This window comes from Ornithodoros turicata, chromosome 5 (genome assembly GCF_037126465.1).
Source record: "Ornithodoros turicata isolate Travis chromosome 5, ASM3712646v1, whole genome shotgun sequence".
Taxonomy (NCBI): domain Eukaryota; kingdom Metazoa; phylum Arthropoda; class Arachnida; order Ixodida; family Argasidae; genus Ornithodoros; species Ornithodoros turicata.
The window spans coordinates 74,504,128-74,531,935 of NC_088205.1; the positions used below are offsets into that span (position 1 = coordinate 74,504,128).

The window sequence follows — 27,808 nt, forward strand, 5'->3', positions numbered from 1 at the left end:
AAGCGTTAACATCGTTATTCTCCTCCACTTGACAATTAACAGATCCTCTCTTTTTTTTTTTTTCTATGTCTGGTATTCAAATCAAGGTTGCGCTGCGGAAGTCGTCCGACGGGTTTGTTCACCGCACGTGGAAGGCCTTTCGCCCCTCAAGCGTTCATATCTAACTGGCCTTGTAGCGAGACAAGAAGTCGTTGATTGTCTCATCCTCCAGGTAGCAATGCAGATTATCTCTCATCGGTGATAAAATATGTGCGGCCGGTGTCTCGGAGGGATAATAAACGCTTAGTGGAGATATTAGCGACTTTTAGTAGGGATCTGAATGCGTGTATGCGATAACGGGGTCAAGAGCGCAATTCTTTCGAAATGGACGACGTGTTGCTTAACTGGAGTTGCGAATGTTTTTTATCGTTTTCGGAGTGCGCATTCCACCTACTAAAAGTCACCATTGAAGGAAGATAGCGAGCGAGGTGTTTGCTTTCATTGTCCGCCGCACAGCGGTGTCTGCATTCGTCCAGAAAGAGGAGACGGACGGCTGTTTTTACGGTGGAACGTGCAGCGATGGTTGACGGCGTCTGGTCGGTGAGTAATATTGTTATTCCTGCATAATATCTATATTAATTGAAAAAAAAATAGCATAGGCTCTTTGGCTGCACGTTGAACATATGTTTATAAGTCGCAAACGTCGCCTCACCAGCATTGGACAGCTGTTTCGGCCTTATTGGGCCTTCATCAGCAATGCGTAGGTGGGCGTCGTTTGAGCGAGTGGCGTCGGAAGGTCAATATATATATATTCCAGCTTGTTATGCCGGCTACGATTTCACGATTGCTGCACTCTTAAAAATGTGTCTTAGCTCGTGCGCGTTAGTAGCTAACGAGGGGCGGGGCACTCGTCGAGAAGGGCACGTGATAAGACACGTGCACGGCGCTCTTCGCGCGATTCGTGAAGGGCGTGGTATACGTCACGCGCAATGTGTCACTTGCCCATCTTTTTTAATTTCCCGCCCGCTTTTTTGAATTTCCCGCCGCTCGTTAGCCCATAACGACCGCAACAACGATGAAGCGATTAAGCCCCCTGATTTGTTGAAAACGGGAGGCGTACGCCTTTTATGTGACGCTTATGCTGTTCATAATTGTCACAAAAAAAGGCGTACGCCTCCCGTTTCCAACAAATCAGGGCAGATAACGATATTATTCGAGATCATGGTTGGCTAGGAGCGTTCTATGCGGTGAAGTTCATTTCTAAGAGTGTGTGATTAGAATGTTGTACAGGGTGTTTCTTTGACATGTGCTTTTTTTTTTAATGTACAAAAGCTATCAGAGCAGCATATAGATGCCGTTATTGCAGACGGGTTCTATATGGCAGGGCGGACATTCTGTTGAAGAGAGTATGTAACTATTTACCGGAAGTATTATGTACAAACTACGTACCAACTTGCCCACACCAGTTGCTTTGACGCTGAAGTACTAACTTTCATAATTAGAGGCTTTCGGGAAAATGTCAGATAGCAGAACTGCATTCAGTCATTACTTGAAGCAAGCCCGTTAACGGCACCAGTGCTGTGCTGATAGCTTTTTATGAAAAATGTGTATTAAAAATAAGACACCGCGATGCTTATATCACTTCCGCATTGCTGTCAACGGATATCCTCGCATATCCTCTCGCTCGTAAATCACTATTGAAGCAATCAAAGCAAATTCTCTAAAAGTTAACGCATCTAAAACCAAAGCTTGTATATTTAGACCTAGAAATACAAATAGCAGAGCCTGTGAAGTCTTGGGATTTGCATGTAGATAATATTGAAAGGAAGTCGTGTTGGATAATTGGAGTAACGAGTAGACATCGACACATTTTCCCTTTCCGTATAAAGCCTTACTGCTTGTTTTTATCACATAATAATTATTGTTTTCTAGTATGGGGAACTAGCTACGACGGAAGTTCGTAATCATGATGCAAAAAAAGAAAAAGAAAGAATGATACGCGTAGTTGCTAATATTAGCTATTGAGATTCAGACGAATACATATTTCTACGGTATAATATATTAGATATGATTTGAAAATGGGTTGTCTATTGAAGAAATTAAACGAGGTTAGCCGTAATATTCATTTGGAGCCAAAACATGTTTGCAGGTAGCACACGTTATCGTAATCTATGGAAGATTACACGGGTGCGAACTCACTACGGCAATCAGTCCTTAAATTATCTGCTACCTAATCTCTTACCTAAACTGAACTCCAAATTTCATTGTCAAACGCGTCACTTCGATAAGATTATATCTGCCGGTGGTGAAAACTGTAGATAACGACATAGAGTGAGCATGGCCTTTTATCTCGTTTTGTCTCATTCCCCACATGTTTCTCCTTGATTATCGCTGTTTTCACGACGAAGCTTGTCGTGAGCTCTCTGCACATGGAACCAATTAATGCGACGACGAGCTTCTTAGGTATCCCAATGGGCTCCCAATTATTATTATTATTATTATTATTCGTAGATTGATGGGTGACTTTATAGTAAAGGTGGTGGTGATGGTGAAAGGGTTCACCGTTGCCGGCCTAACACATGTGGGCAACGGCACGACTGACGGCCTGGGGAATGTACGTCCTGGGCCGACTTCTAAGGGAAGCGTGCTGGCCATGTCACGTCGAGACTGGGAGGTACACGGGTTCGAATCCCGATGCGGGCTGTGCTGTCTGGGACTTTTCCTGGGTTTTCCTCAGACGCTTTATAGTAGAGAGAGGAAGCAAGTTAATTGATTCGTGTGTTCACTGCCAAGGAGCTCTCAGCAGAAATGACACTCTGTTCATTTCTTCTTCCTTCAACGCAGTTCGTCGGAAACGAAATTCTGAACTGGAACACAGCTGCCGTATTGACGTGCACGTTTCTCTTATGGGTCGTATGGGATTACTTTTACGATGACCATCGGAAACTTCCACCGGGTCCACGTGGCGTACCGCTTCTGGGCTACTTGCCCTTCTTGGGAGAAGAGCACGTCACCTACCGAGACTTGTCAGAAACTTACGGACCAATCATCAGGTAAGGTCACCCACACAACTCTGTCGAAAAGGAAACTCCTATTGATTCGCACACCGAACTTCACTACTTGAGAAGACCGCATTCCAACATCTGCTCGGCTTCCAGAGTGGAGTATCGAGCATTGATTGAGCATGATTGATGCAAGTAAAAGAACGTGGCCTTGTTTCTTCTCCGGTTTCATCGGCTTTAGGTCATCCAGTGCATTAGACATAAGGAATTTTTTTCTTCGTACGCTATTGCAAGTTAGCTCACTTTGCTTTATATACTGTCTCCTGGCGTATCGGACCTTCGGAGTGAACCCGGCCGAGGACGCCAGCAACTTGGTGGCAGAGTACAAGTTGCTTAGACACGCCGTCTTCCGCGAGGGACATTGAATACGGGGTGCCGTGTGATGAGCTTTCATCGCACGTTAAAGAACCCTCAGGTGGGCAAAAGCAATCCACAGACCGACCGCTGTGGCGTCGCTCATGATCTCAGTTGTCTCGCGACGTGAACCCCCAATTATTATATAGGACCTTCGGAGTGCATCTTCGGAAATATTCAAACGTATTCGATTTGGAAATATATATTGATACCGCTCGAAACTTAGAATTCCATATTCGACTGGGAACTTGAGTCGAATATACAATCACTCGCATCGATATTAAAAAAAATCTGAATATCCGCAAAACGCGCATCTTGTTCAACTTAAGAAGGAAACGAAATCTAGTCCGCCAGCTCTCAAAATATTACTGCGCCGTGGATAGGATGGTTGGATGCAGAGAGACCACCCTCCCTGCTTGCGCCAGATAATGTAATCCATCAAGCTCACTCTGCTTCCCTATTGGCTGTTAAGACTGGGCGCATGACACTACGCTGCGGCAGAAAGTGCGCTCCACTAGTGATGGCGCATGGTGGCGCTGCAGTATTTCCCCTGGCGCGCTATTGCTTCTCCTTATCTCTAACGGCGTATGTAGTTGACGAACTAGATTTCTTGTCTTTGTTAAGTTGAACACGCGAATACATACTCGTTAGTGTTCCCCGCTCCGCATGGACTGGTGCTCCGAAATACAGTGCATTACATCTCTAATACTTACCGCTACTTACGCACTCTTAAAAACGAACTTCGAACAATTTATTTTAATTAAAATCAAATGAAAATATTTTTGAAAGATGGCAAATTCAGTTGCCACACAAATGCCGTTTACCCCGTATTTTTCCGTCGCCCCATCAGCATCAGCCCCATCTCATCATCGTATCTCTATTTTGTGTGTGTGTGTGTGTGTGTGTCCGTCGCCCCGTTTTTTTATAAAGTCCGTATGACACGTTTTTGAAACACCCTGTATATTTTTTCAATAGAAATCGCTCATGGTGTCCGGACCACCTTGCCTGAGTTGATATGGAATCACCCAACTAATGCTTCTTGAAAGTCGTTTCGCATTTTTGTTCAACTTTGTTGGAACATGGTATAACAGATCGGGCCTTCTGTTCTGAAAGCCTGCACTCTTAAAACAGAACTTCACCGCATAACACGTTCCTAGAGAATTGTCATCCCGGATGACATTGTTTGTCGGAAATAGCAAGCGTACACCTTTTTGTGGCACTTATGCAGTTGTCTTAGCTGTCACAAAAGGCGTACGCCGTGCACTTTGGAGTGGTAACGGCGCCTTTCTCTCCTTCTCAAGAGACGCGACAATGCGGGACGGCCTCCCATTGGTTTCCGCAAACGATTTCCCGCGGTGATTGGATCTTCAGAAAGAGAGAGAGAGAGGAAGGAAGGAAGGAACGCGTAAATTGTGGTTTCTTTCGCGCATGAATCGCGAATGGCGCAACGTATGAATCCGTTCCTTTTGTATTGCTGTCAATGTAACGTTTTTTTTTTCATTCTGTCAGGAGAACATTTTTACACTTGAGTGCGCCCCTTCAACACTGGTTAATTAATTACATTGTTTCTATTAGCGTGAAACTCGGTCCCAAGCGAGTGGTGGTGCTCAATAATTTGGAGGTGATCAAGGAAGGCTTGAACAAAAGAGATGTACTGCATCGACCAGCTTACTTCTTCCTGGCACGATTAAATATTCATGGTGAGTCAGAATCAGTTATCGTCAAAGTTACTTTTCATTTCAGCCACGATTACTCTACAACACAGCACGTCATACACTTTGATACCAAAATTTCATGACCCCGTTTTACACCACCTAACATAATTCAACAGGTCGTCGAGAGCTCATTAGAATTCATTAGGACGCATGAATGTACAAAAAAGGGAACTTCACCGCGTAGCAGGCTGTGCCCCAACCATTGCCACGAATGACAGGGTTATCGCTCGTGGTTGGAAGACAGAGGGGGTGGGGCGTACGCCTTTTTTTGAGCAATTTTCATAGATCTAAATTGCCACAAAAGGACGTACGCCCCCCCCCCACCCCTCTCTCTCTCCCTTCGAATCGGCAGCGGTAGCCTCATCATTTGTGGCAATGCACTCTTAAAAATGAACTTCACCGCATAGCACGTTCCTAGCCAACCATCATCTCGAATGATATCGTTATCTGTCCTGATTTGTTGAAAACGGGAGGCGTACGCATTTTTTGTGACAATTATGAACAGCATAAGTGTCACAAAAAAGGCGTACGCCTCCCGTTTTCAACAAATCAGGGCAGATAACGATATCATTCGAGATTATGGTTGGCTAGGAGCGTGCAATGCGGTGAAGTTCATTTTTAAGAGTGTTGGCTAGGAGCGTGCTAAGTAAGGAAGTTCATTTTTAAGAGTGTGGTTGGCGAACTGCGTGCATTGCGGTCAAGTTCTGCTCTTAGAGTATAAAAAGAGGAGATAAAGATGCAGGTATTAAAAAAATAAGACACAGAGGACGTTGTAATGATGTTCGACGCCTTGAAATAGATGAGATTTTCGATCAAATGCAGTCACGAAGGAGTTCAAGCGAAAACAAGACAAAATTCAAACGCTCAATCGGGCATCGTCGTTCGTCTCGTCTCCTCCTCTCCCATTGCTTCCTTCGATGCTCATTGTCGAGATAGAAGCTTTCAGCGTTTCGTATTCTCTTTCGACGGCTCAAGACACAGTTTGCACATAATGAATGATTGTGTATCATCGTGTATGATGTGAAAAATGGCAGACAAGTTATAATACAATAAATAGACTCATAACTTGTCTGCCATTTTTCACATCATACACGATGATACACAATCAGTAAGACACCAACTCCGCGTTACTTTCCCAGAGTCTGGAAGCTCTTAGCCATCAAGGTGCTGTGTGTCCTCAATCCTTCGCCCTTGAGCCCTAATTCCCCGTACGCATTCTAAAGCCTTTTGTGCCAACTGGCTGCTGTACCTATTCATGTGCTGTTCACTGGTTTCCTCCACGTACAACTCCGACTCGTCTGTATGTATGTCTGTCTGACCTTGTCGAGCCACCTCCTACTGATTGCGTTTTGTTTTTCATTTTCATTTTTGTTGATATTTGTATCGCGTTTGTAGTTCTCTTCACCCTTACCCTTTTCTCTTGTACCATGTGACTTGGTTTTTTGATATATGCTTCACCACTTGTAACAGGTCCTCAAACCTGAAGAAGTGCAGCCTACTGCACGAAAGTCTTGTTTTTAATGTATATAGTAAACAGCTGATGCTCTTAACCGTCTTCGTTATTTTTGATTCTGCATCGCCGGAAACTTGCACATTGTTTTTCTTCACGTTCTACGTTGTGAAGCCTTACTGTGAGATCACGATGAATCTCTCAATACAAATTGGAAGTCAACATATAACTATTGGGTTCTGTTTCTGGTTTTTATGAACATATTGTGCGTGTGTGTGTGTGCTTTGTCGCAGGAATTATTTCTTTGAACGGAGATGCTTGGACCGACAATCGTCGTTTCTGCCTCCAAGTGCTACGGGACCTGGGATTTGGAAAGAGCAGCATGGAGGAACGCATCAGGGTATATTCCATGATAGGCAAGCCTGAGCGATGGGCAAGACACGTAAACAAACACAAACACGAAGGCTCAGGGTATGGTTTTGCTTTCGAAATTAATGGAGAAATCGAACTGCAACTGTTAGTAATGAGACGGAAGAATGGTATAGTTCTTTCTTCATCTGTATATCGCGCGCGCGTAGGCTGCCGTCTTTCCGCGTCCTCAACAGTTGATTTATATATACAGGGTGTTTCACCTAAAGTGATAAAAAGTTCGAACTAGCGACGTACTCGCCGGAGGAATGTGGGACTTCCTGCAATTACCTTCTGGAAACTTTTGCTGCCCTGTAGGAAGGCTTTGGACAATTTTTAATTGAGAGAAATTTATTTTGTTCAATTGAACTTTGAAATTACCAAGCGAACCTCTTTTTTTTTTTTTTTTACAGACATATGAAGTCCTCCATCGGATAACCACAGTCCCAACAAAAAGTACGCGCAGTATCACAACAGAAATAGTCGCAAAAAAAAAACAGTAAAAACCCCGCTTTAGCCCCGCCTGTTTGATTTTCGCAAAGAAGAGCGCAAGGAAGGTGCGGGAGTGCAAGGAGGAGGAAGTGTTTCCGCCTCTTGTTTTACCTTGCTTTCCTCCACTTTGTCCTTGATGCTGGTGACAAACCCTCTTATCGCAAAGAAAGCAAAACAAACGAAGGTGGGGCACTTTCTCTTTCAGACGCACTTCTCCTGTGCGTTTCTTTGCGGCAATCAAGCGGGCGGGGCTAAAGCGGAATTTTTACAATTTTTTTTCGACTATTTCTGTTGCAATACTGCGCATAGTTTTTGTTGGGTCTGCGGTTATCCGTGGACAACTTCAAATTTCTGGAAAACAAAAGAGAGAGAGAGAGAGAGAAAAAAGAACAGTGAAGTTCGTTTGTCAATTTTCAAAGTTCAATTGACAAAGTAAATTTTCCGCAATTTAAAATTGTCCAAAGCCTTCCTCAATGGTGGCAAAACTTCCCAGAAGGTAATTGCCGAAAGTCCCACAATCCTTTGGCGAGCACGTCGCGAGTTAGAATTTTTTATCACTTTAGATGAAACACCCTGTATACACGAGACTCGGCAGACGGTATAGACTATTGGAAGTGTTAGGAGGCCAGCGATTTTTTTTTTATTTTACAATTTATCCACTACGAACTGGTCAAAGTGGCAATTTTTGCATACATTTTTAGTCCGTAATAATTCCTTCAACGCACACCTTATATCTAAAACGGTTTTCCTTACGCGTTTTATGATCATTGCACACTCTTAGAAATGAACTTCACCGCATAGCGCGTTCCTAGCCAACCATCGTCTCGAATGATATCGTTATCAGCTCTGATTTGTTGAAAACGGGAGGTGTACACCTTTTTTTGTGACAATTATGTACAGCATAAGTGTCACAAAAAAAGGCACGCGCCTCCCGTTTTCGACAAATCAGGGCAGATAACGATAGCATTCATGATGATGGTTGGCTAGGAGCATGCTATGCGGTAAAGTTCATTTTCAAGAGTGCAAACCCTGTACTGCAACTTCGATAACTTTGTACATGGTTCTCGCAAATTTGAAGTTTAAAATTCACTCTAACATGTTCGTGTTTCAACAAACAGGAAGAGTGCAAGTACCTGACTGACGTCATAGCGTCCCACGGCGGCAACCCAATAGACGTTGGGGCCTACCTCGCCCCGAGTGTGTCCAACAACATCGCGTCCCTGGTGATGGGTAGACGCTTCGACTTTGACCATCCCAGGCGTCGGTTCATGGATCGCTGTTTAAATATTATTCTCCACAACGCGGCCTTTTTCTCCGCCGTCGATTTCTTTTACCTTCTGGGAGCCGCGCTACGAGCGGTGTCCTACTTTGCAGCAGGGAAAGTTAGTCGAACCGTCGAAGAACTCAAGGACTACTTCCGGTAAGTCACTCAGTGCGGCGCTCCGAAGGTGAGATTGTGGTCGAAGTATCGAAGAAGGTAATGGGAATTGATGTTCTGAGGCTCGAACACAGAGAAAGGACAAATACATACAAAGCGTCAAGTAAGGTTTTTTATGTGTTTGTCCTTTCTATATGTTCCAGCCTCAGAACATCAATTCCCATCATGTTCAACAGATGCCGCCTGCGTCGCCCCGTCGTGTGAATGTGTGTGCGAGTGAGAAGACATGTTAGAGTGAAAGTGGAGTGAGTGAGTGAGTGTATGTGTTTGCCCCTTCAAATGACGCACACTTGGAAGTCACTGGAGTGGCGTGTTAGCCTAGCTGAATTCGTAAGAGCTCTGGACTGGTAATCCAGAAGGTGTGGGTTGGAGTCCTACAGCTGGCTAACCTTTTCAGTGGCTTCATTCTTTCATCGTAGAAGGTAGAAGGTAGTTGTGGGTTTCGCTTGCAAAACAAGGGAGCTCGTGGGAGCTCATGCGGAATGCTCCGGCGGAAGGAGAGGAGAGAGAGAGAGAGTGATGTTTAGGGAAAGTACGGCGAGCCCGCTCCGAACTGGCGGTTCGGTCAACACGACCTATAGAAACAAGGCCGTAACGTAAGAACCTTTTAGTCCCAACGACAGCCTGCTGTCTGCTGTCCTAAAATAGTCAGGACTGATAAGTGCGTAATTCTGTGCAGTGGTTTGCCTTGAGCGTGCTATGTGATGAAGGTGGTTTTAATAAGATGCACAATAAACTACAAGACAGCCGTTATATCGAACGCCGGTGTCAGCATTTTATTGCGGCAATTAAAAAACGAACGGTGAATTTTGCATGGTTCTTCAACAAAGCTGCGGTGTGTGGTGAACTTTCGTTTTCGAGAGTGAGTTCACTAGGAAAAATGGCGGTGACGTCTCGCAGTCTTCATCCTCTTAGCCAGTCTTCTATGGTCACAAAAGCTATTCGAGGGAATTGATAATTTTGTGCTTTTTCTTTTCAGGCGAGAAATAAAAGAGAACAAAGAAACCATGAAGGAAAATGAGGACCGACATTTCATCGACGGATACCTGAAAAAAATCGCTCAGAGCGGACAAGTCACGAATTACAATAGTAAGCAACACAAGTTTGCGTATATCATTCCAGCTCATTGAATCATCTTAACCCACATGCATTGCGGTAGAATCCTGCACCCTGAGCTGGGAAACAACCCATGACATCCTCATTTGCAATTTAATTGTTACTGTTTGCAAATTTATTCCTTCCCTTCCCTTTCGCTAAGTGACGAAACTGTTTATCGAAGTTTATCGAAGTTATCTGTTCAATGAAGCTCTTAGTCGTGTTCAGCGCTGCGTATTCCTGTGCGGTTCGGAGCAGAGAAATGTGACTAAATACATTTACAGGGATATGAGATGAAAGTAAATTTCCCTTATAGAGTAGATGACATACCCGGTACGTTGTGACAGTGCTGCAAAAGTTCCGCCAAAGTTGTGTCCTACAGGTAGTTACGCCTTCTTGAAGCTCTGGTGAGGAATGAAATGGGGAAGGTTTGATCCCAAACGTGCTTGTAGTATCAGCCTGTATACATGCTTAAAGTTGTCTTCAGCTTTAAGATAAGCATACGCCAGCGCTGGGCTCTTTTTCGAACAATCACAGGCCTACTGCCTGCTCTGCTGCCTTCGCGTATGTGTCACGCTGATTCATCAAATCCTATCAACCCATATTACGTGGAGTAAGGTCCCGTAGCCTGAGCGAGGAAACACCTCGTGACCTCATGATTCATAATTTAATTGTTGTTGATGTTGTTGCGCATACTTCAATAAAAAAAGCAATGTCTCTCGTAAATGTGACAGATTTACAGGTTCATGTTGCTATTTTTATCTCTTTTCCTCATCAGATCAGTATCTGTTGGGCAACATGATCAACTTTTTCGGAGCTGGAACCAATACGGTTCGCACAACCATTCTGTGGCACTTGCTGAATTGTGCCAGATGCCCGCGAGAAGTTCAGGAGAAAATTCAGAAGGAAATTCAGGACGTCGTCGGCAACGAGCGGTTACCATGCTGGGAAGACCGGCTCAAAATGCCATTTACGATGGCCGTTATCTGGGAAATGTATCGCTGGAGGACCATCGCGCCGCTCAGTGTTGTCAGAGGGTAAGTTCAATATACCGCCATCTATATGGGCCTATTTTATAACTTGTATCAATTGAGATATGCATATGGACAAAAAAAGGGGGTATGACCCCCACCCCCCGGTCTTGTCGAATCGGAAGCGACAACCCTATTATTCGTGGCAATGGTTGGTGCACAGCGTGCTAGGCGATGAAGTGCTGTGTTTCCCTTCCTTTATCTCCACCCTTCATCCTCTATCCTCGATCAGTCTTTCTTTTTTTGCTATAGTTGTGACGACGCCCACTTCTGTGTGGCCAACAACGCCGAGCCGATCCTGCCATTACCCCCCACCCCACCCCCCACCTACCCACCCACCCTCGCTGTTTTTAGAGTGTAAGGAGGTCCACTTGGCTTAACGTATCGTCATTTATTGTAATTTAAAAACAAAACAAACAAAAGCACTCCCCTATTCTCATAAAATCCTGCACATAGTGCGGACCCTCCGCATATTCCACATCAATGCACCGATTGTTTGAAAAGGCTTGAAAACCAAACAGTGCAGATATAGGCTGTGCAGAATTTATTGAGATATTCAACGTGGCTCCCTGTGCCATACACCTCGTGCTTGAATGGTATTTGTTACTTATGCTTCAAGTTCTTCCCACAGTACTGCAGCGGATACGGAAATAGCGGGTTACACCATTCCAGCAGGCACACCCATACTGGCGAACCTTTGGGCTGTCCATACGAATCCTCTCGTGTGGGATAATCCCGAAGAGTTCAATCCCTACAGACACCTCAGTGACGACGGTTCTAAGCTCCTGCCCAGGCACGAGCACATTATTCCGTTTAGTACAGGTGAGTTACCCGTAATGATCAAAATGGGGGATCCACGGTTGTTCATTCATTATCTTGCTGTGCCAGCTCGGCAATCAAAATGTATGCTTTCGCAAAACAAGATGTATTACCTCTGCCTACCATTATTTCGATGCGGGAAGCGCTCCCATTTTCTGTTGGTCATGTTGATACAGGCTGCAGCCTTATACATGTGTGTCGCGGAAAACGTGTAATTGAATTATCATAAAGAACTGAGCCACTTAGAAGCATGCGGTCAACGACATTTGTTCTTACTTAGGTTTTTGCCACCTCATGATGTGAAAGGCGTCTAATTTAAGTTGTACAGTCGACCCCCGTTTATCCGGACTTCATTTATCCGGATCCCGCGGTATCCGGACAAAAGGCACGGGAACGGATTTTCCTCCATGTGTTTTGTTCTCGTTTATCCGGACTTCAGCTTCCGGACTCGGACAAGAATTCCAGGGAACGAAAGTCGAAAATTCTTGTAATCCAGCTTCAGTTATCCGGACTACCGTGAGTAAGAGGAGACGCTGACCCCGCTTCGTCACCCCTTTTCGCTGTTTTGGGGTTATTCCCGTCACACGTCAGGGACCTACATTCCTCCGTAAGGGAGACAACCGTGCACGATGACCCCCTTTTCTATTTGTGTGCGTTGGGTCACGTTGACCAGTCGAGTCATTTGGAAATATCTCGAGCAACTGTCCGGTTCTAGAGGGGAGAACTCCAACCCGAGGGCCTGCTGCTTACGGCCCGTTGGCCGATGAAGACATTCCCCTAGCTGAGCTGCGATCCCTGATGCAGAGGCTCACTGCGACTGCCGTAGATGATGCTGCGGTTTCTGACTACGTTTACGTTGACAAGGATGATGAAGCGTGTGCAGCTATGACTGATGACGGTGTGATTGCTGCTGTTGCCTCCGATGATGTGCAGCAAAACGGTGCCGATGATGCCAGTGAGAAACAAGGCTCCGACATTGACACTTTGCGACCGCACTGACATTCTTCGAGCAGCACAACACCGTGGCTCAACTCAATGCACTTAGCAAAAGTTTGCGGGAATCGAGTGCCTACACTAATATGTAACAACTGTCATTGTCGAGATTTCTGTGTTTTAATTAAACCTTGCCCTGTAGGACGTTTGTATTCGGTCGTTTCATTTATTCGGATGCTTCGGTATCCGGACGATTTCGCCGGGAACGGCACGGTCCGGATAAACGGGGGTCGACTGTATTATATGTCACGTTTTACGAACTGAACCCGAAAATTTTCCAAGTAAACGTCGCTTTCTTGCCCCACCAATGGGAAGCGCGTGCCGAATTTACTCAAGTCCATGATAACTGACACGGATATTGAGAAGCTATCCCATGGCGCCCATGGCTATCCCACGAGGGCACTCAAAAAGGTCTAGCGCTAGGCTATTGGTGCTCCAGAAAACATGATGTTCGGCTGTTTTTTTTTTTTTGTTTTTTGTGGGATAGCTTCTCAGTATCCCCTGTCAGTTATCATGAACTTGAGTAAATTCGGCACGCGCACCACATTGGTGGATTAAAAAAGCAACATTTACTTGGCAAATTTTCGAGGTCAGTTCGTAAAAATTGACACAATAAAACTTAAAGTAGATGACTTTCACATCAGGAGGTGGCAAAAACCTAAGAGCAAATGCCGTTGACCGCAGGCTTCTAGGTGGCGTAGTTTTTTTTATATTAAAATTTATATCAATGACACGTTTTCTGGGACACCCTGTATAGCTACAAGCTAATACTTAAAACTGGAAAGCGGGTACGGGTTCGAATGCTGCTACTGACTGTGCCGCCTGAGATTTCCCATGGAAAATTTCTGAGAAATTCTCCAGAGGTATGCTCGCCAGTTGCCCATGAAGTCGGCCCATGCCGCAGAATAACCCCGCCGTGTTTCACTCCTTCCTGCTGTCATGTCCGTAGCCGTACATCCGCCACTGTTGACGCGACAATACAATGACGTTCTCTTTACATTTTGCATGCTTCTTTCTCACAGGAAAACGCATGTGTCCCGGAGAGACTTTCGCTACCGTCGAAGTGTTCCTTTACCTGACAACTCTCCTCCAGAAGTTCACGGTGATGCCGGCAGATGGCAACGAAATTTCGATGGTGCCTTGCATGAGACTCGTCGCTGTTCCCGCTGTCAAACAGGCACTCCGGTTTCTACCGCGATAAAGGATGCGAAATAAATTTAAATGGCAAAATAATAGGGATGCTCAAACATTCTCAAACGTAGCTCAAACGTAATCCAGAAGATGTGGGTTCGATCCCTACAGCTGGCTAACCCTTTCAGTGACTTTCATCTTTGGCTTTGTTTGTATCTGTCCCTCTATATTTGTTCCAGCCTCAGAACATCAGTTTCTCTCTTATTCACTCGTTTGCGTGCAAGTGTCATGTGCTCGGGGAGAATATCTGCGGGTATCCCTTTTGCAACTTTCATTCATTGACCAAATTTGGGCAACGGTAGAATGAAGCCGCCTTCGTTCAGAAGCAAGCAACGCAAGCAATAAGCAAACAAGCAACAGAAGAAAAACATGCAGTCGAAGGATATATATGCTTTCGGAATTGCGCTACAGTTTAGATTAAAATGCGAACACCACACGTCTTCGTGACAGTAAAGAAAATGGCGGACATCGGCCTTGCACGCACACCGAACGCACCGCGCTCCGACGTCAGACGGGCCTCCAGCCAACTCCAGCGTGGCTGTAACAAAGTATCACCCTGCCGCTGTAAGAAAATATCACTAACTTTAGCGGGTATCGTGCACTTGGCAATGTGTTGACGCTGAATCTATGTATTTTAGCAGACCCCACCCCGGAGCAGCCTTGGTAGGGTCTCAGCACCGCACCGCACACCTGACCAAACGTCGATAATAATATATTCTAACCAGAATTTTCGCGAAAGAGGACCCAAAACCGTCCCGATGCCGCCAGCAGTACCTTCCAACAAGGAGAGATTAAAAAGAGGAAAAAGAAGGAATCTTTCGCACCTGGCCATATGAAATTATGGCAGAATATGCACTTGCGTTCATTTGATGCGAAGTATGCCATAACGTGCAAAAGTTGCATTTATATGCACCACGGAACCCTTGTGTCCCAGACCACGACCGAAAAGTTTTTTCTTCTTTATTTCCCAGACACGTAACCATATTCGAGAAAAAAGATGTAGCTGCATGAGAATCCGCGCTCTAGTAATTACGGTAAGTAGGTTGAGTGATGTACAGTGACTAAACCAATCTCGGTAGTGAAAACATGGGGAGTACTTGGCTGAGAACGTCTATTGGAACAGTCTGTTCCCAACGAAATTGTGCGTTCCACCGTTCAATTACCCTGACCTGAAAGATAATGGCTCGTAAATTTAGCTCGGAATGGTCACAAAATGACCGTTCCGGTTAACAATCGCTGATGGCTGAGTCCCTGGGGAATGCTAAGGACTTGTAACCACAAAGAGGACAGAAGATGACGAGGCAAAAATGACAGGGAGGAAGCACGAACCACGTCACCGCTTTGCCGTTGGAGGAGGAGAAGGCGTTCCTGGGGAAACCAGTCAAAAGCAGCGAAAGTCTGAAAAGGGTGGCCGAAGGATACAATGGCATCTGGTTGCTTTGGATTACTCCAAGTATCACTTCGTGCCACACTTTCAATGTAGACTATCCAACTCCGCGAGATCTTACTTACCTGGAATGGAAAGCTACGGTCAAACACACAGCCATACATCTACAATGACTCTGCATGTGAGTTATGCAAATAACCAGGACATGGACAATGCTTGCCCTTGTGCCATGGAGCCAAAACAAGCGAACTTCACCACCTCCACCACTTCAACCACCACATTCTCCACCAACCATCACATTCTCAACCCACCATCACATTCTCCACCCAGACTGTCACCGTCAAGTCATAGTACAGTTAGACAACCTCATAGCCCTGGCCGATCTTCCTTGTGGCTACCATTCTCCGTGGGACGAAGAAGAAGAAGAAGAAACCCAGGCGTCTGCCGAAAAGCGAGCCCCTTGTGGCGCACGGTCATCTTTGATTGGTAAAAGAAGAAGAAGAAGAAGCGGAAGAAGAAGAAGTAGTAGTAGAAGTTGTTCGACTTGCGGTCTCAGGGGCTATTTGTAAGTCGACAAAAAGTCTCGGGTGTAGTTCGTTACCGGGACCACTCGTTTTTAAAAATTTGTGAAAGCGTTTGAAAGGTAAATATTGCGTAGAAGTGAAAGAAGTTCATATACTGAATCGAAAAAGGTAAGAATTATAAATTTCTGTGGACTAGAAGTTTTTTTATAGGCATTTCAACAACCCCATCTGATTCACTTTTAGCACCGGAGAAACACGGGGGTGTAGTTCCGTAGTCGGGCTTATGGCTTTTTCTAATTAGCCGGAGTGTTCAGAAGCGAAATAATGCACTAAAGTGAGAGAAAACCATAAAGCGCATATAAAAAAAAAACAAGAATTACAAGAATGTGTGGTGTAGAAGTTTTTTTATGTGCATCTGAACAACCTCATCTGATGCACTTCTAGCGCTGGAGAAACACGGAAGTGCTAAGCCTAACTGGATTCGAAACTGCTCATCTTGCGAAAGGTAGGAGGCTAAATCACCTCACTTTAGTGAGGTTAGGTCAAGTTAGGTTCTACAGATTGGGGGGGATCTGGGGGGCGCCCCCCCCCCCCCCCCCCCCCCCCCCCCCGAGGCACGCAGTAGGCGGTGCGGGCGTCGAGACTGTGCCTCGGGTTAGGTCAGAAGGTCCTGAGCCAAGATGGCGGATTGCCTCGAAGAAACGAGCGACATTTTTGTATGTTTGGTACGTTATACGACGTTGATTCTTGTTTTATTTCATCCGTTATTTTCTCATCTTTCTAGTAAAATCATCCGTTATTTAATGTCTACTTCCGTTTGTTTAAAAAAGCCATAAGCCCGGCTACGGAACTACATCACCAGTTCCAAGCACGATGACGCAAAAGGAAAGATCGCTCAGCTGAGTTTAAAACTGGAAGACTGATCGAAAACGTCATGTTTAAATCGTTCGTTATTGCTTGTTGCCATACGGCCTGCTTCGTCTCGCGGAGTACACACAACGGTGGACGTCAGTCACGCTATCGTAATGACGATCTGTTGCTGGAATGAAGATTGCAAGGAAAGATGTGTTTGCAAATAAAATCGTTGATTAATATCGCAAAGTTTCTTTTTGAACTGTCCTAATTAAGAGACAATGTTCTTGCATTATCCTCGCAGTCACTTAAATTAATTAGAAGACGCGCTTCGCCGCGCGTGATAATAAATTTCATCACTTCGCTAGAGCTTACGCTAATAATTTAGCGTGATTGCGTGGATTTGTTATGCATAGTAAATATCCGATGCGGCTGCGACATATGCTACAAATGGGACAGGCTAAAACGGGAACGCAAAGAAAGAAAACGTTGTCGAGGGATTGAGAAATAAGTGTTGCCGAACAGCTGTTCCCGGAACAGGAAGCAAAATGCGATGAAAGCGCTCTCGCAGTTGTTCCCGTTGGAATTTATTCCTGACATGGCCGACGTTCAGTCGAATCGCTGATTGCATTATAGTTCGCTCTGGAAGAAAATTGTCTCTCTGCATGTCCCGCTCGTAATGCGAAGGCAGTTTGACTCAAATTGTGACATGGAAGAATGCGCTGGAGACACAAGGAGACACATCAAAACGGGAATATGGGGAATACTGCTGTACAAGACGAAGTCTTATGCAGATGGAGCTGCATTAGTCTGTCAAACGTTTTGTGCTGAAGCAGACAGAACGTGCTGAGGAGCGCGTTGCATTGCAAATTTGAAGGCCACTCGACGATTTACTTCCCAGTTACGACCATAATCGGTCGACGTATTCACTCATTATAGTAGACCTTCACAGATATCATTCACCATCACATCACGGAGCATATGATGTGATTTTGAGTGGTGAGCTATGATGTGATACGATGTTGAATTTGATATTGAGTGAATGGCTATGGTCTGATGTGATGTCGAAACTTGTGTTGAGTGATGGGCAATAATAAGCAGGGAGGTTGAAGTCCTGTGATGGGCTTTGAAGCTGGAAGGCGAATGATGGATTACGATTTGGATTGGCTGTGAGTTGATATCGAATGATGGTTCGTGATGTTGGTGTGATGTGATGGGCTGTACTACCCTAGCCACACGGCAAACTTACCAGGCAAACCAGGAGGCGTACGCCTTTTTGTGACAATTATGCAGGACATGATTGTAACAGAAAAGGCGTACACCTCCTGTTACATCTCCTGTACAAGCCGTGTGATGTTGAATGGATTTCTAGATAAGTGCCGACCTATCTTTACGGCCGATATATGTAAGGGGCCATTAGTTGCATTTATGTCCACCTGCGTCTCAAGTTTTACAGCAAACGGGGTAATAGGCGCGTAGAAAATTAGCATCGCAAATACCGAAACCTACTGTTCGGCTGCGGCAACGCAGCAGGCCTCTCCGCCAGTGAAGCTTCCGCGGGAGAGGTCACGTGTTTAAAAGAACCAATGGGAACGTTGTAGGTTCTCGCTCCCTCGGGAACTGCAACGCACACATATTTCGCCCCCCCCCCCCCGTAAGTACTCTGGCGTGCAGTGCAATACAGGCCGGATGTAAGAAACTACATCCATCAAAGTGTCGCTACACCTTTGGAGCGTAGAGGGAAATGCGTGTAGCATTCGTGCCATTTAATTTGGACGTAGTTGAACTTTTGGGTCGGATGAATTCGTTTCAATATGCTGGGATAGATCTTGTAGCATTATTTTATTTATTCATTTATTTATTTTTATTTTTGTAAGTACATTAGACTCACGTTGCTGATCTGAACATTGCACGTACACTGTTAAAACAGAACTTCACCACATAGCACGCTCCTGACCAACCATCATACCGGATGATATCATTCTGTGTCATGATTTGTTCAAAACAGGGGGGAGGCGCCTATCTGGCACAAGATAATCTGTCCCAGATAGGCGCCTCCTCTCATTTTCAACAAATCAATGTACAGAATGATATCATTCGGAATGACGGTTGGCTAGGAGCGTGCTATGCGGTGAAGTTCTGTTTTAACAGTGTACTGCTTGCGACACACTTGCCCAGAATCAAGAGCTCGCGTTCCATCCCATCTGAAATATGCAGATGTTGCAAGTTGCGATATCCAGTTGTTTGCCTGACTTAATACAATCGTGTGGCATACGCCTTCGAACGCAGTATTTGTACAACCCCTTCGAGAGCGACGACACCAGTACGGGCAGTTTAACCCCTGATTGAATATTTCCCAATCAGTACATTGCACTGAATAGTAATGATAATGAAATTCGTGCAAGAGAAAACGATACTATTCTCAAGGTTGGTTGGCCTATGCGACGAAGAGGACTACCTCCCAAGCAGCACAATGTACTGAAAGTTGAGTGCAATAGGGGTGGCCTGCATGTGTCTTATCAATGTTACTTAGTTTCACAAGTCTGTTCAAGGCCTTCCACCTACCCGTCCAACCCTATTGCACTCGACTTTCAGTACATTGTGCTGCTTGGGCTGTTAGTGCCTAAAAATCCTCTCTCTACAGTGATCAGAAGCTTAACCTTGCCCGCTGCAAGGTTCGTAGATAAAAGTTATCTCGTCTCGTCGTTGCAATGCAGGGAAAGAATCATCAGTGAACCATTGCGGCGCAGAAAATGCCATCGAAAGAGAGCCTCGTCACCGTAACGACGTCCAAGCGGAAAAGTCGCCGGAAGCATCGCTCTTCCGAGAAACTGTCACAGAAGCCCACCGACGCCGATGACGAACAGGTAAGTATGAGAGCAACCATCGTACAACTAACGCGAACGCTCCTATCGTTACAGGGTGCGCAGTTTTCGTTTGGGGAGTTGACGGTCTTCTCTTTCTCCTGGCAGTGTTTCTAATTCGAAATAGTTATTGCATCCAATGATATAAACTGAGTCGTCTTTGATACCTGCAACGTAGACGTCATTTGTAAGACGCGAGTATATAGAACTTCATGGAGATAGGGCCTGTAAGAGTGCCCTGCGAGCATGCGGGACTCATGTGGAAAATATACACCTACATCGACTAAGACTTCTGTCAAAGAACACCCAAACAGCTGCGATAAACAGCAACTTAGACACGGACAGGAAGAGAAATTGTCGCACATATTTCACAATACCTACACTCTTGAAAATGTACTTCACCACATAGCACGCTCGTAGCCAACCATCACCTCGAATGACAACGTTCTCGCCCTGGATTTGTTGAAAACGTGAGGAGGAGCCTATTTTGTGCCATTATGCACGGCACAAAATAGGCTCCTCCTCCCGTGTTCAACAAATCAGGGGTGAGAACGTTGTCATTCGAGGTGATGGTTGGCTAGGAGAGTGCTATGTGGTGAAGTTCATTTTTAAGAGTGTACCCATACACACCAAAAACAGAACTTCACCGCATAGCACGCTGTTCGCTAACCATTGCTACGAACGATACACTCTTAAAAATAAACTTCACCGCATAGCACGCTCCTAGCCAACCATCACCTGGAATGATATCGTTATCCGCCCTGATTTGTCGAAAACGGGAGGCGTACGCCATTTTTGTGACACTTATGCTGTTCATAATTGTCACAAAAAAAGGCGTACGCCTCCCGTTTTCAACAAATCAGGACAGATAACGATATCATTCGAGATGATGGTTGGCTAGGAGCGTGCTATGTAGTGAAGTTCATTTTTAAGAGTTTAGCGTTATCGGTTCTGATTCGAGGAGAGAGGGGGACGTACGCCATTTTGTATCAATCTGGGTATATGATAATTGGCACAAAATGGCGTGCCTCCCCCCTCCTCTCTCTCTCTCTCTCTTCGCATCAGAAGCGATAACCCTATTATTCGTGGCAATGGTTGGCGTACAATGTGCTATGCGGTGAGGTCCTGTTTTTGGAGTTAACACGCTCCTAGCAACCATATTCGCGAATGCAATCCTTCTTTCTCCTGATTTGTTGAAAATGGGAGACATACGCCCTTTAAGAACACTTGTGCAGTTATGTTATTGTCACAAAAAGGTGTACGTTTCCCACAAATCAGGGGAGAGAACGATGTCATTCTGGATTGTGGTTGGCTACACTGCCTAGCACGCTCCTAGCCAACCATGATCTCGAATGATATCGTAATCTGAAAACAGAAAACGGCGTACACCTCCAGTTTTCACCAAAGCAGGGCAGATAACTATGTCAGTCGAGATCATGATTGGCTAGGAGCGTGCTATGCGGTGAAGTTCATTTTTAACAGTGCAGTAGGATCATCTCATCCGGTGGTGTTCTGTTTTGAGTGTGTAGCTGTGCAATATTTTTGTAACCGTTTTTTTTTCATTCGTCAGGCATAAATATCAGTATATTTTGGTTGCCACGGAAACGATAATAGTGTGAGAGAGTCCATGGCGCATCTAGTGTCACTATCGCACACACGGTCTGGAGAACGGCTGTAATTTCCAACACATCTAGTTTGTCCAGTGATTTGTATCACCCGGCTGCGTGGTGTTTACAAGACCCAAAAGTTGTTAACCGCGTTATGCACGCCATGGTCAATATTTTAACACGGCACGCAGAAAGGCCGATACGTATTAGCCCGGCAAAGTGTGTGAGAATGTCTCCTCTATAGACAGGAAACGAGTGATTGGACAATACCGGGAAGCCTATACAGTTCAAAATGAAAATACGAGTCACTTGACAACATCTAACATCACTTGGAGAAACAAGGCCTGATCGTTTAAACGACGTGGCGTTGTCATTCGGAGTCAGCCAATGACGACCGTGCTCTCGGCGGCCATGACTATACAGACGAGCCGCCATAAGCCCCATGGGCAGCCACTGGTATAGCCAGAGAAAGCCTGTGTTTGAAATCGTCTGAAGCCGATTGGCTGAAACAGACGACGTCCCGACCTTATACGTCCTAACGTGGGAGTGAGAAGAGGTATTAAGCTGGCTTTCTGTACCCAGGTGGCGTTGCAACACCAGGGCAGGCCGGAACCAGGCGGTAGTGAAGCAGAACCAGACGACAAAAAGTCAACCCACGCGGCCACGCAGAAAATGACTCCCCCGGAAGTACTCCCGGGAGATCAGGGCAACCAGCCGCCCTCTGGTGTCAGCGCTTCGGTGGCTTCTAAAGAGGAAGAGCAGAGGAAGGAAGAAGAACAGAAGAAAGAGAGAGGCCGAAAGAAATCAATAAAGGGTCTCAAGATGCCCGATGGCACTTACGTAGGGCTCGAAGACAAGAACAAATACCTCAAGTGAGTTGGGCTTATAGGAAGAAAATGACGCGGGTCACGAAACTTGGATGTGTGCCTGGGCGTCAGCCAGGGGACCACGTATTCTTCCTGCCCCCCCTTTCCCAATAGCTCTATTACCACAGGAAGGAACACATGAGCTTAACCGCCTTTGATCCCGAAACCTTTTTAAGAAATTGGTTCAGTAAGTTTAATGAGAACGCAATTTCATGAGAATCGGGGGGGGGGGGATCTCGAGCTAAGTCATGATTAGTGAAAATTGAATGGTTCAATTCAGAGAAACGCATAATATATTTAGTTACTACCGTATATTATTACATGAGCTAGAGAACGCCTGAGGAGGAGAATGCATACCTAACGAACGACATCCCTGTTATATTTGCACAGGGCGATGAAGAAAGAGTACCTCAAGTGCGACTATGTACCCTTCTGCATTCTCGCCTCTCTCGCCGCCGTTGTCATCGGGCTCATTTACCTCTATTCGTACAGGCCAGGTACGTGCTGCCGTAGAACTAGTACGTAAGCCTGTTAACTGCCTCGTCGCTTCATCTTTCACAGATATTTTCAACAGCATGATTGAAAAAAGTGAGTATCAGTCACACTCAAAATATATCCAGTGTTTTTAAATGCAGTACTTGTGCGCATGCTTTTTCAGTAAGAAGGTTTTTCGGGCTTAGCTCTGGCGAGGAGAGCACGACTGAAAGGCTACAGCAAACTACTACTCCCGAGGGTCCAGGTACGTTTGTCGCGCAGCACCGTAAACCTTCGTCGTGAAAATTCAGTTACCTACGTATCTTTTTGAGGCGCTTTCGGAAAGAAAGGTACGAATGAAGTAACTGGGATACGTGATACCGCACCCACTCTAGGATCTCTGTTTTGCTTGAATGAGCTGCAACTGTACGCTCTGGTAAAGTCGCTGCTGTCTATGTATTTACGTACTGGTGGCAGTGCTGATGATCACGCATCCTTTTTGGCGCATCCCTTCGGGAGTACCTAATTCGACCGTCGGTTACCACTCTTCTGTTCGATTGCATCACTATGCTCCTGCCTTTCGTAACAAGTAGTACAGCTTGCGGCACATTTTGTCTGCAATCGACAACTTACGGTTTATCCGGCCTGGAATTTCTGCTCTGGAATTAGTCGCAAGAAACATTCTTCCAACACGTGTAGGCATTAGACAGGATAAACCGCAAGCTGTCGATTCCAGACAAGTATGTCGCAAGCTGTACTTCTCATGATGAGACCAGCCCTTCACATGCGCACTAGCTCGGCCAGTAATACGATGCTTGTTACCCAATGGCTGTTCTTCGACCCTACTTTCGCTTAGATTCGACTTAGATTCTGTCCTCATTATAACCTAGCATACAGATATCAACCACACTGCAAGTGAACCAGGTGATCTCATATGTAACCCGGGGAGTATCGTGCAACTGTTAGATAGCGCCCCAAACGCGCGTTTAGCCTCCACGAAGCTCTCATCCATAACCGTCCTCCTGGAAGAACGTCACGGAAACGTCATGCGAGCCCGTGGGAGCAGATACGGTGACGTAAAAAAAGGCATTGTACCCTTCGGCGCACATTCAAACGCGTACGAAATGCGATAGCATTGCAGCAGACGGGAGTGCGGTGCTCAAGCTGTGAAGTGCGGCGATGTGACTTACGTGCGGCGAACAGCAAACCTGACCATATGTGTGCTTCGTCACACGCCGCTTCCTTGCATTATCGGCCGCACACCGCTTTCGTTTTTTATTTTCGGCTATCGCGTCTGCATCTCCCACTGCAATGGCGACACGTCTGCGAACTCTATTCTTGCCCGAATGCTCCGCAGCACACCGCCTACGCTGTAACTCTGCGGCATCCGTGTTGCCAGATGACGTGGACCACGCCGAGTGAGACGCGTTGTGCAGACACTGAGCGACTGGTAGCAATGCCGAGTGGGTAAAAGCATGCGCTCGTTGGTGGTAGGCATGGTCGTGCAGAAGAATAGGAGGTGGTGGGTTCGAATCATGCCACATGCTGTGCCGTCTGAGGCTTTTCCTGTGTCTTCCGGCAGACTTTCCAGACGAGTGTGCACAGTAACCCCCTGAAGTCGTTAAATCTTTCCTGACGAGGACGACGATGCCACCTCGTGCTTCACTCATTCTTCTCTAGCCCTTCCATTAGACAATGTCACCTCTGTTCCTCCCTTGTACTGTCTTCTACAAAGTGGTGCCGTGACCAGGATACACCGAACTTTCATTTGAACGTCCCTGAACGACTGTTCGATCCAACTGATCGATCAACGCAGACTTGTAGTAGCAGAGGTGACGGCGTTAATGAACGATCTAGAACGACGAAGAACTGCAGAACAACAACAACAACAACTTATTTTGAGATGGAGAGTGGGGAGGTTCATCGCCAGAGGCGATACTCTACCCCATTGCTGGTGGGGATGTGGGGAATAAAATAATGAGGCCCTGCATACAGCCCATGACGTCCAAGACTTCAAAAGTACGGATCGTCTACGAAACTTGAAAGTACGTATTCAACAACTTGACAGTCAGATAGAGCCAATGCTTACCAAAGAAGAATTTGAAGACGGATATACAAAGCAGATCGAAATGCAAATGAGCATCTTAACGTCGCTTTTCTATGCCAACGAGTACCTAAACAGAAACAACGCTGAATTCATCACGACGTCTGCTACCACTTTAGTGCCGAACATCAACGATTCAACAGGTGGAATTCAGAAGATCGAAATATCATCTTAGACTGTAACACGTTGCAGTCAACAACACAACGGTAAATATCAGGAGGCAACGCACGACAGCACCGCATTACCGAACGACGCACCTGTGACTGATCGTTCTGGCGTCGCTGCACTGATCACGACAAGGACAGATTGTGTCATGTGAAGTTTTGCAACCAAACGACTTTTCTCTCGACCTGCAAGAGATCAATTGCACACGATTCATGAAACAGTTCCTGGACGACATGGCTTTCCTACCCAATGTTCTTACTTCAGCAGGAACCGAACAAAGCACGTCTAAAATGACTGACGACCTGAACCACACTCATGTACAGCCAGCATCTACGACTAATCACGGGGTCGTCGAACCGCTATTGAAGGAAGACGATACGTAAACAGAACGACCGCATCAGACTGACCGCTCTTCTAAACAGCCTATGAAAAGAACAGGAAAGCATGGGTCGGACTCGAACAAGAGCGTGAACTCAACCTATACACCGAATCCTGCTGACATGATAAGAGAGACAGTGATCATCAATGTAACGACTTCTTGGGAAAGTACCTGTATATCACCGACCGCAGGTACAGGCTTGATGACAGCTTACCAGTACTACGTGTGGGACACCAGGTCTTGGATGTGCTATACTGCGAAAAGTACTGCCAATTGGCGAGGGTTACTGAGCAGGAGAGCCATCGGAAGACGACAGATCGCTCGACCTGAAAAGCAATGTCCTGAGGGCACTGAGCAAGAGAACATTGTAAATGACAGAAACTCCGCAGTACTCTTCCAAAGAATACGACCTTGTGTGTCAATGGAACGTCACCTGGTGCGCGAAGGACCACCATGGCTTCAAACATTTCATGTTACCACACACGTAGACAGCAATGGAACGTAATCGCCTATCGGACCTCCTTCTCGTATGACCATCACGGTGATAAGAACACACAAGAATCCGATATCGCCTTTTCGCGGGGGGGAGTCTGTTAAATCTTTCCTGACGAGGACGACGACGCCACCTCGTGCTTCACTCATTCTTCTCTAGCCCTTCCATTAAACATTGTCACCTCTGTTCCTCCGTTGTGCTGTCTTCTACTGCCCAGGTGTCACATCAGCCCTCCTCTCCGCCACTCCTTCCTGCTATACTCTCTCCGTCTGTCACCGTCTGTACGTCGCTCATAGCCACAGTTGCTTCGCGGCGCTGACGCGGAATAAAAAAAGACGCACACGTTAGGGAAGCGCTCTACGAAAACTATATGATATAGGAGGCTGTCAAATCAAAGATAAGTAACTTCATGTCAGCCACTTCAAAGGAATCAGGTGCTTGGTCTATGTCTTCGGAACCGTTATTGTAAAGACCTTCCAATCTGCTACATGTCCCTACTGAGCCAGGGCGGCCGCCGAAACGTTTCTTTCTCAGCCCGGGCGGCGCGATAAAGAAACAAGCAAACGAGAGGGAGAGTGCGCATCGCGAGAGTGAGGGCCGTCTCCAACCAGCGTGACGCGACGCGCCTACACGGCGGTCTCAAAAGTGCGTTAAGGAAACGCTATCGTATTTAGCACGCTAATTTTGGACATGCGTCGATTTCAAGCGAAAGGGCTCGAAGGAGAGCTGTTTGAAGTGAAATGGTCCGGCCTGTCTGACACATTTATTTCAACTACCTTAGGGGGTCGTTCCTTCCTCCCTTTAACTTTTCTGGAGACACTGGGTTTTATGTTTGTACGGTGTTAAAACGGGGTGGGGGTGGGGGTGTCGAAGTAGCTTGCCGTTGTTGGCCGTATTCGAGTGGGCATCGTCATGACCGTAGCAAAAAAAAAAAAATCACCACAGAGGGGCGGGGGGGATGTTGGCCACACAGAAGTCACGACTATAGCCAAGAAAAAAAAAAGAAAAGACTGATGGAGGATGGAGGGTGGAGATGCGTAGAGGGTGCATGAGTTCGTCGGGGAGAGCAACCACTACAGAACTTCACCGGATAACACGCCCCTGGCCAACCACAATTTCGAACGATATCATTGTGTCTCCTGGTCGGTTGAAAATGGGAGGAGGGCGCCTATCTTGGACACATTGTGCATGTGCAAGATGGCGCCTCCACCTGTTTTCAACACCACAGTAGACTCGTTAAGTGGCGGCTCCGGAGCACATGGAGCTCGCTCTTTTTAATTAAGCGGGACATCTTCTCTTGCGGAGTGTGGCGCTTCCGTGCTCCTACCCAAAGGCCGGAGTGCTTCTCGCGCTCTTCACCCTCCTCTCCGGTTAGACCCACCTGCACCTTAATCCTTTGAAGGCTGCAGACAGTCGGATCGGATGACTGCTCTACCGGAAAATAACATTCAGTGACACGCAGACGAATAAGAGGCCCTTTGCACACGCAACGTGCACACATCACGTGCACACGCAGCGCTCTGTTGGCTTAAAACCCGTTTAGCAGTCGCTCTGGAGCGAGAGGGCAGAGTGGAACGGACGGATCCAAGTCCCATCGTTTTTGTGTTAAGCAAGTGGTGGACTCTTCGGGAAGCTGGTTAAAGGTAAAAAAAAAAGTCTTCGTTACAGATCGGCACGTGACGACACCCATGGAACACCGACGCGCGGTGGACGACAATAACGGGACGGCCGTCGCATCCCACGGGTCTGCTACAAGGTTCATCGGGAGCACGGGCGTACTGCATCACGTCTTGCGCCATTACACCACCTTTATTTGTTTGTGTGTGTATTACTTGTAATTCCGCAGCAGTCTTGCTGCGGTGCCGGCTTCATCAGCAGCACGGAGTTCATGATCTTGATTGTGTGACGTCATCATGGATGCGTATCATATAGGATGACTTCCGAATACAATGTTTGCATAAAATATTCAATATGTGATAAATGATGATGAACGTTGTTCTTTCTTTTTGTGCAAATTATTAAATACGTTGCACAGAAATGTTAGTTTCTGGGCTACGTGTAGAATG

The 27,808-nt window shown here is 46.2% G+C and overlaps 2 protein-coding genes across 4 annotated transcripts; both read left to right on the forward strand.

The window, feature by feature from the left end:
• Nucleotides 1-302: 302 nt before the first annotated feature.
• On the forward strand, nucleotides 303-14,087 carry LOC135394805 (cytochrome P450 2J6-like). The gene is made up of 9 exons (XM_064625796.1): nucleotides 303-579; nucleotides 2,824-3,032; nucleotides 4,971-5,095; nucleotides 6,854-6,960; nucleotides 8,579-8,880; nucleotides 9,878-9,987; nucleotides 10,772-11,030; nucleotides 11,656-11,846; nucleotides 13,859-14,087. Exons 1-9 carry the CDS (start codon nucleotides 559-561, stop codon nucleotides 14,035-14,037), a joined length of 1,503 nt encoding a protein of 500 aa, XP_064481866.1. The 5' UTR covers nucleotides 303-558; the 3' UTR covers nucleotides 14,038-14,087.
• Nucleotides 14,088-14,153: 66 nt separating this feature from the next.
• Nucleotides 14,154-27,723, forward strand: LOC135394806 (uncharacterized). Of its 3 annotated transcripts, none has more exons than XM_064625798.1 (7): nucleotides 14,154-16,106; nucleotides 19,508-19,657; nucleotides 21,844-22,133; nucleotides 22,518-22,624; nucleotides 22,689-22,715; nucleotides 22,786-22,866; nucleotides 27,411-27,723. In XM_064625798.1, exons 2-7 carry the CDS (start codon nucleotides 19,544-19,546, stop codon nucleotides 27,578-27,580), a joined length of 789 nt encoding a protein of 262 aa, XP_064481868.1. In that variant the 5' UTR covers nucleotides 14,154-16,106; nucleotides 19,508-19,543; the 3' UTR covers nucleotides 27,581-27,723. The 3 variants fall into 3 exon arrangements, with proteins under 3 accessions (XP_064481868.1, XP_064481869.1, XP_064481870.1); XM_064625799.1 differs by having other exon boundaries at nucleotides 15,934-15,979; XM_064625800.1 differs by lacking the exon at nucleotides 14,154-16,106 and having other exon boundaries at nucleotides 19,224-19,657.
• The last annotated feature ends 85 nt before the right edge of the window (nucleotides 27,724-27,808 follow it).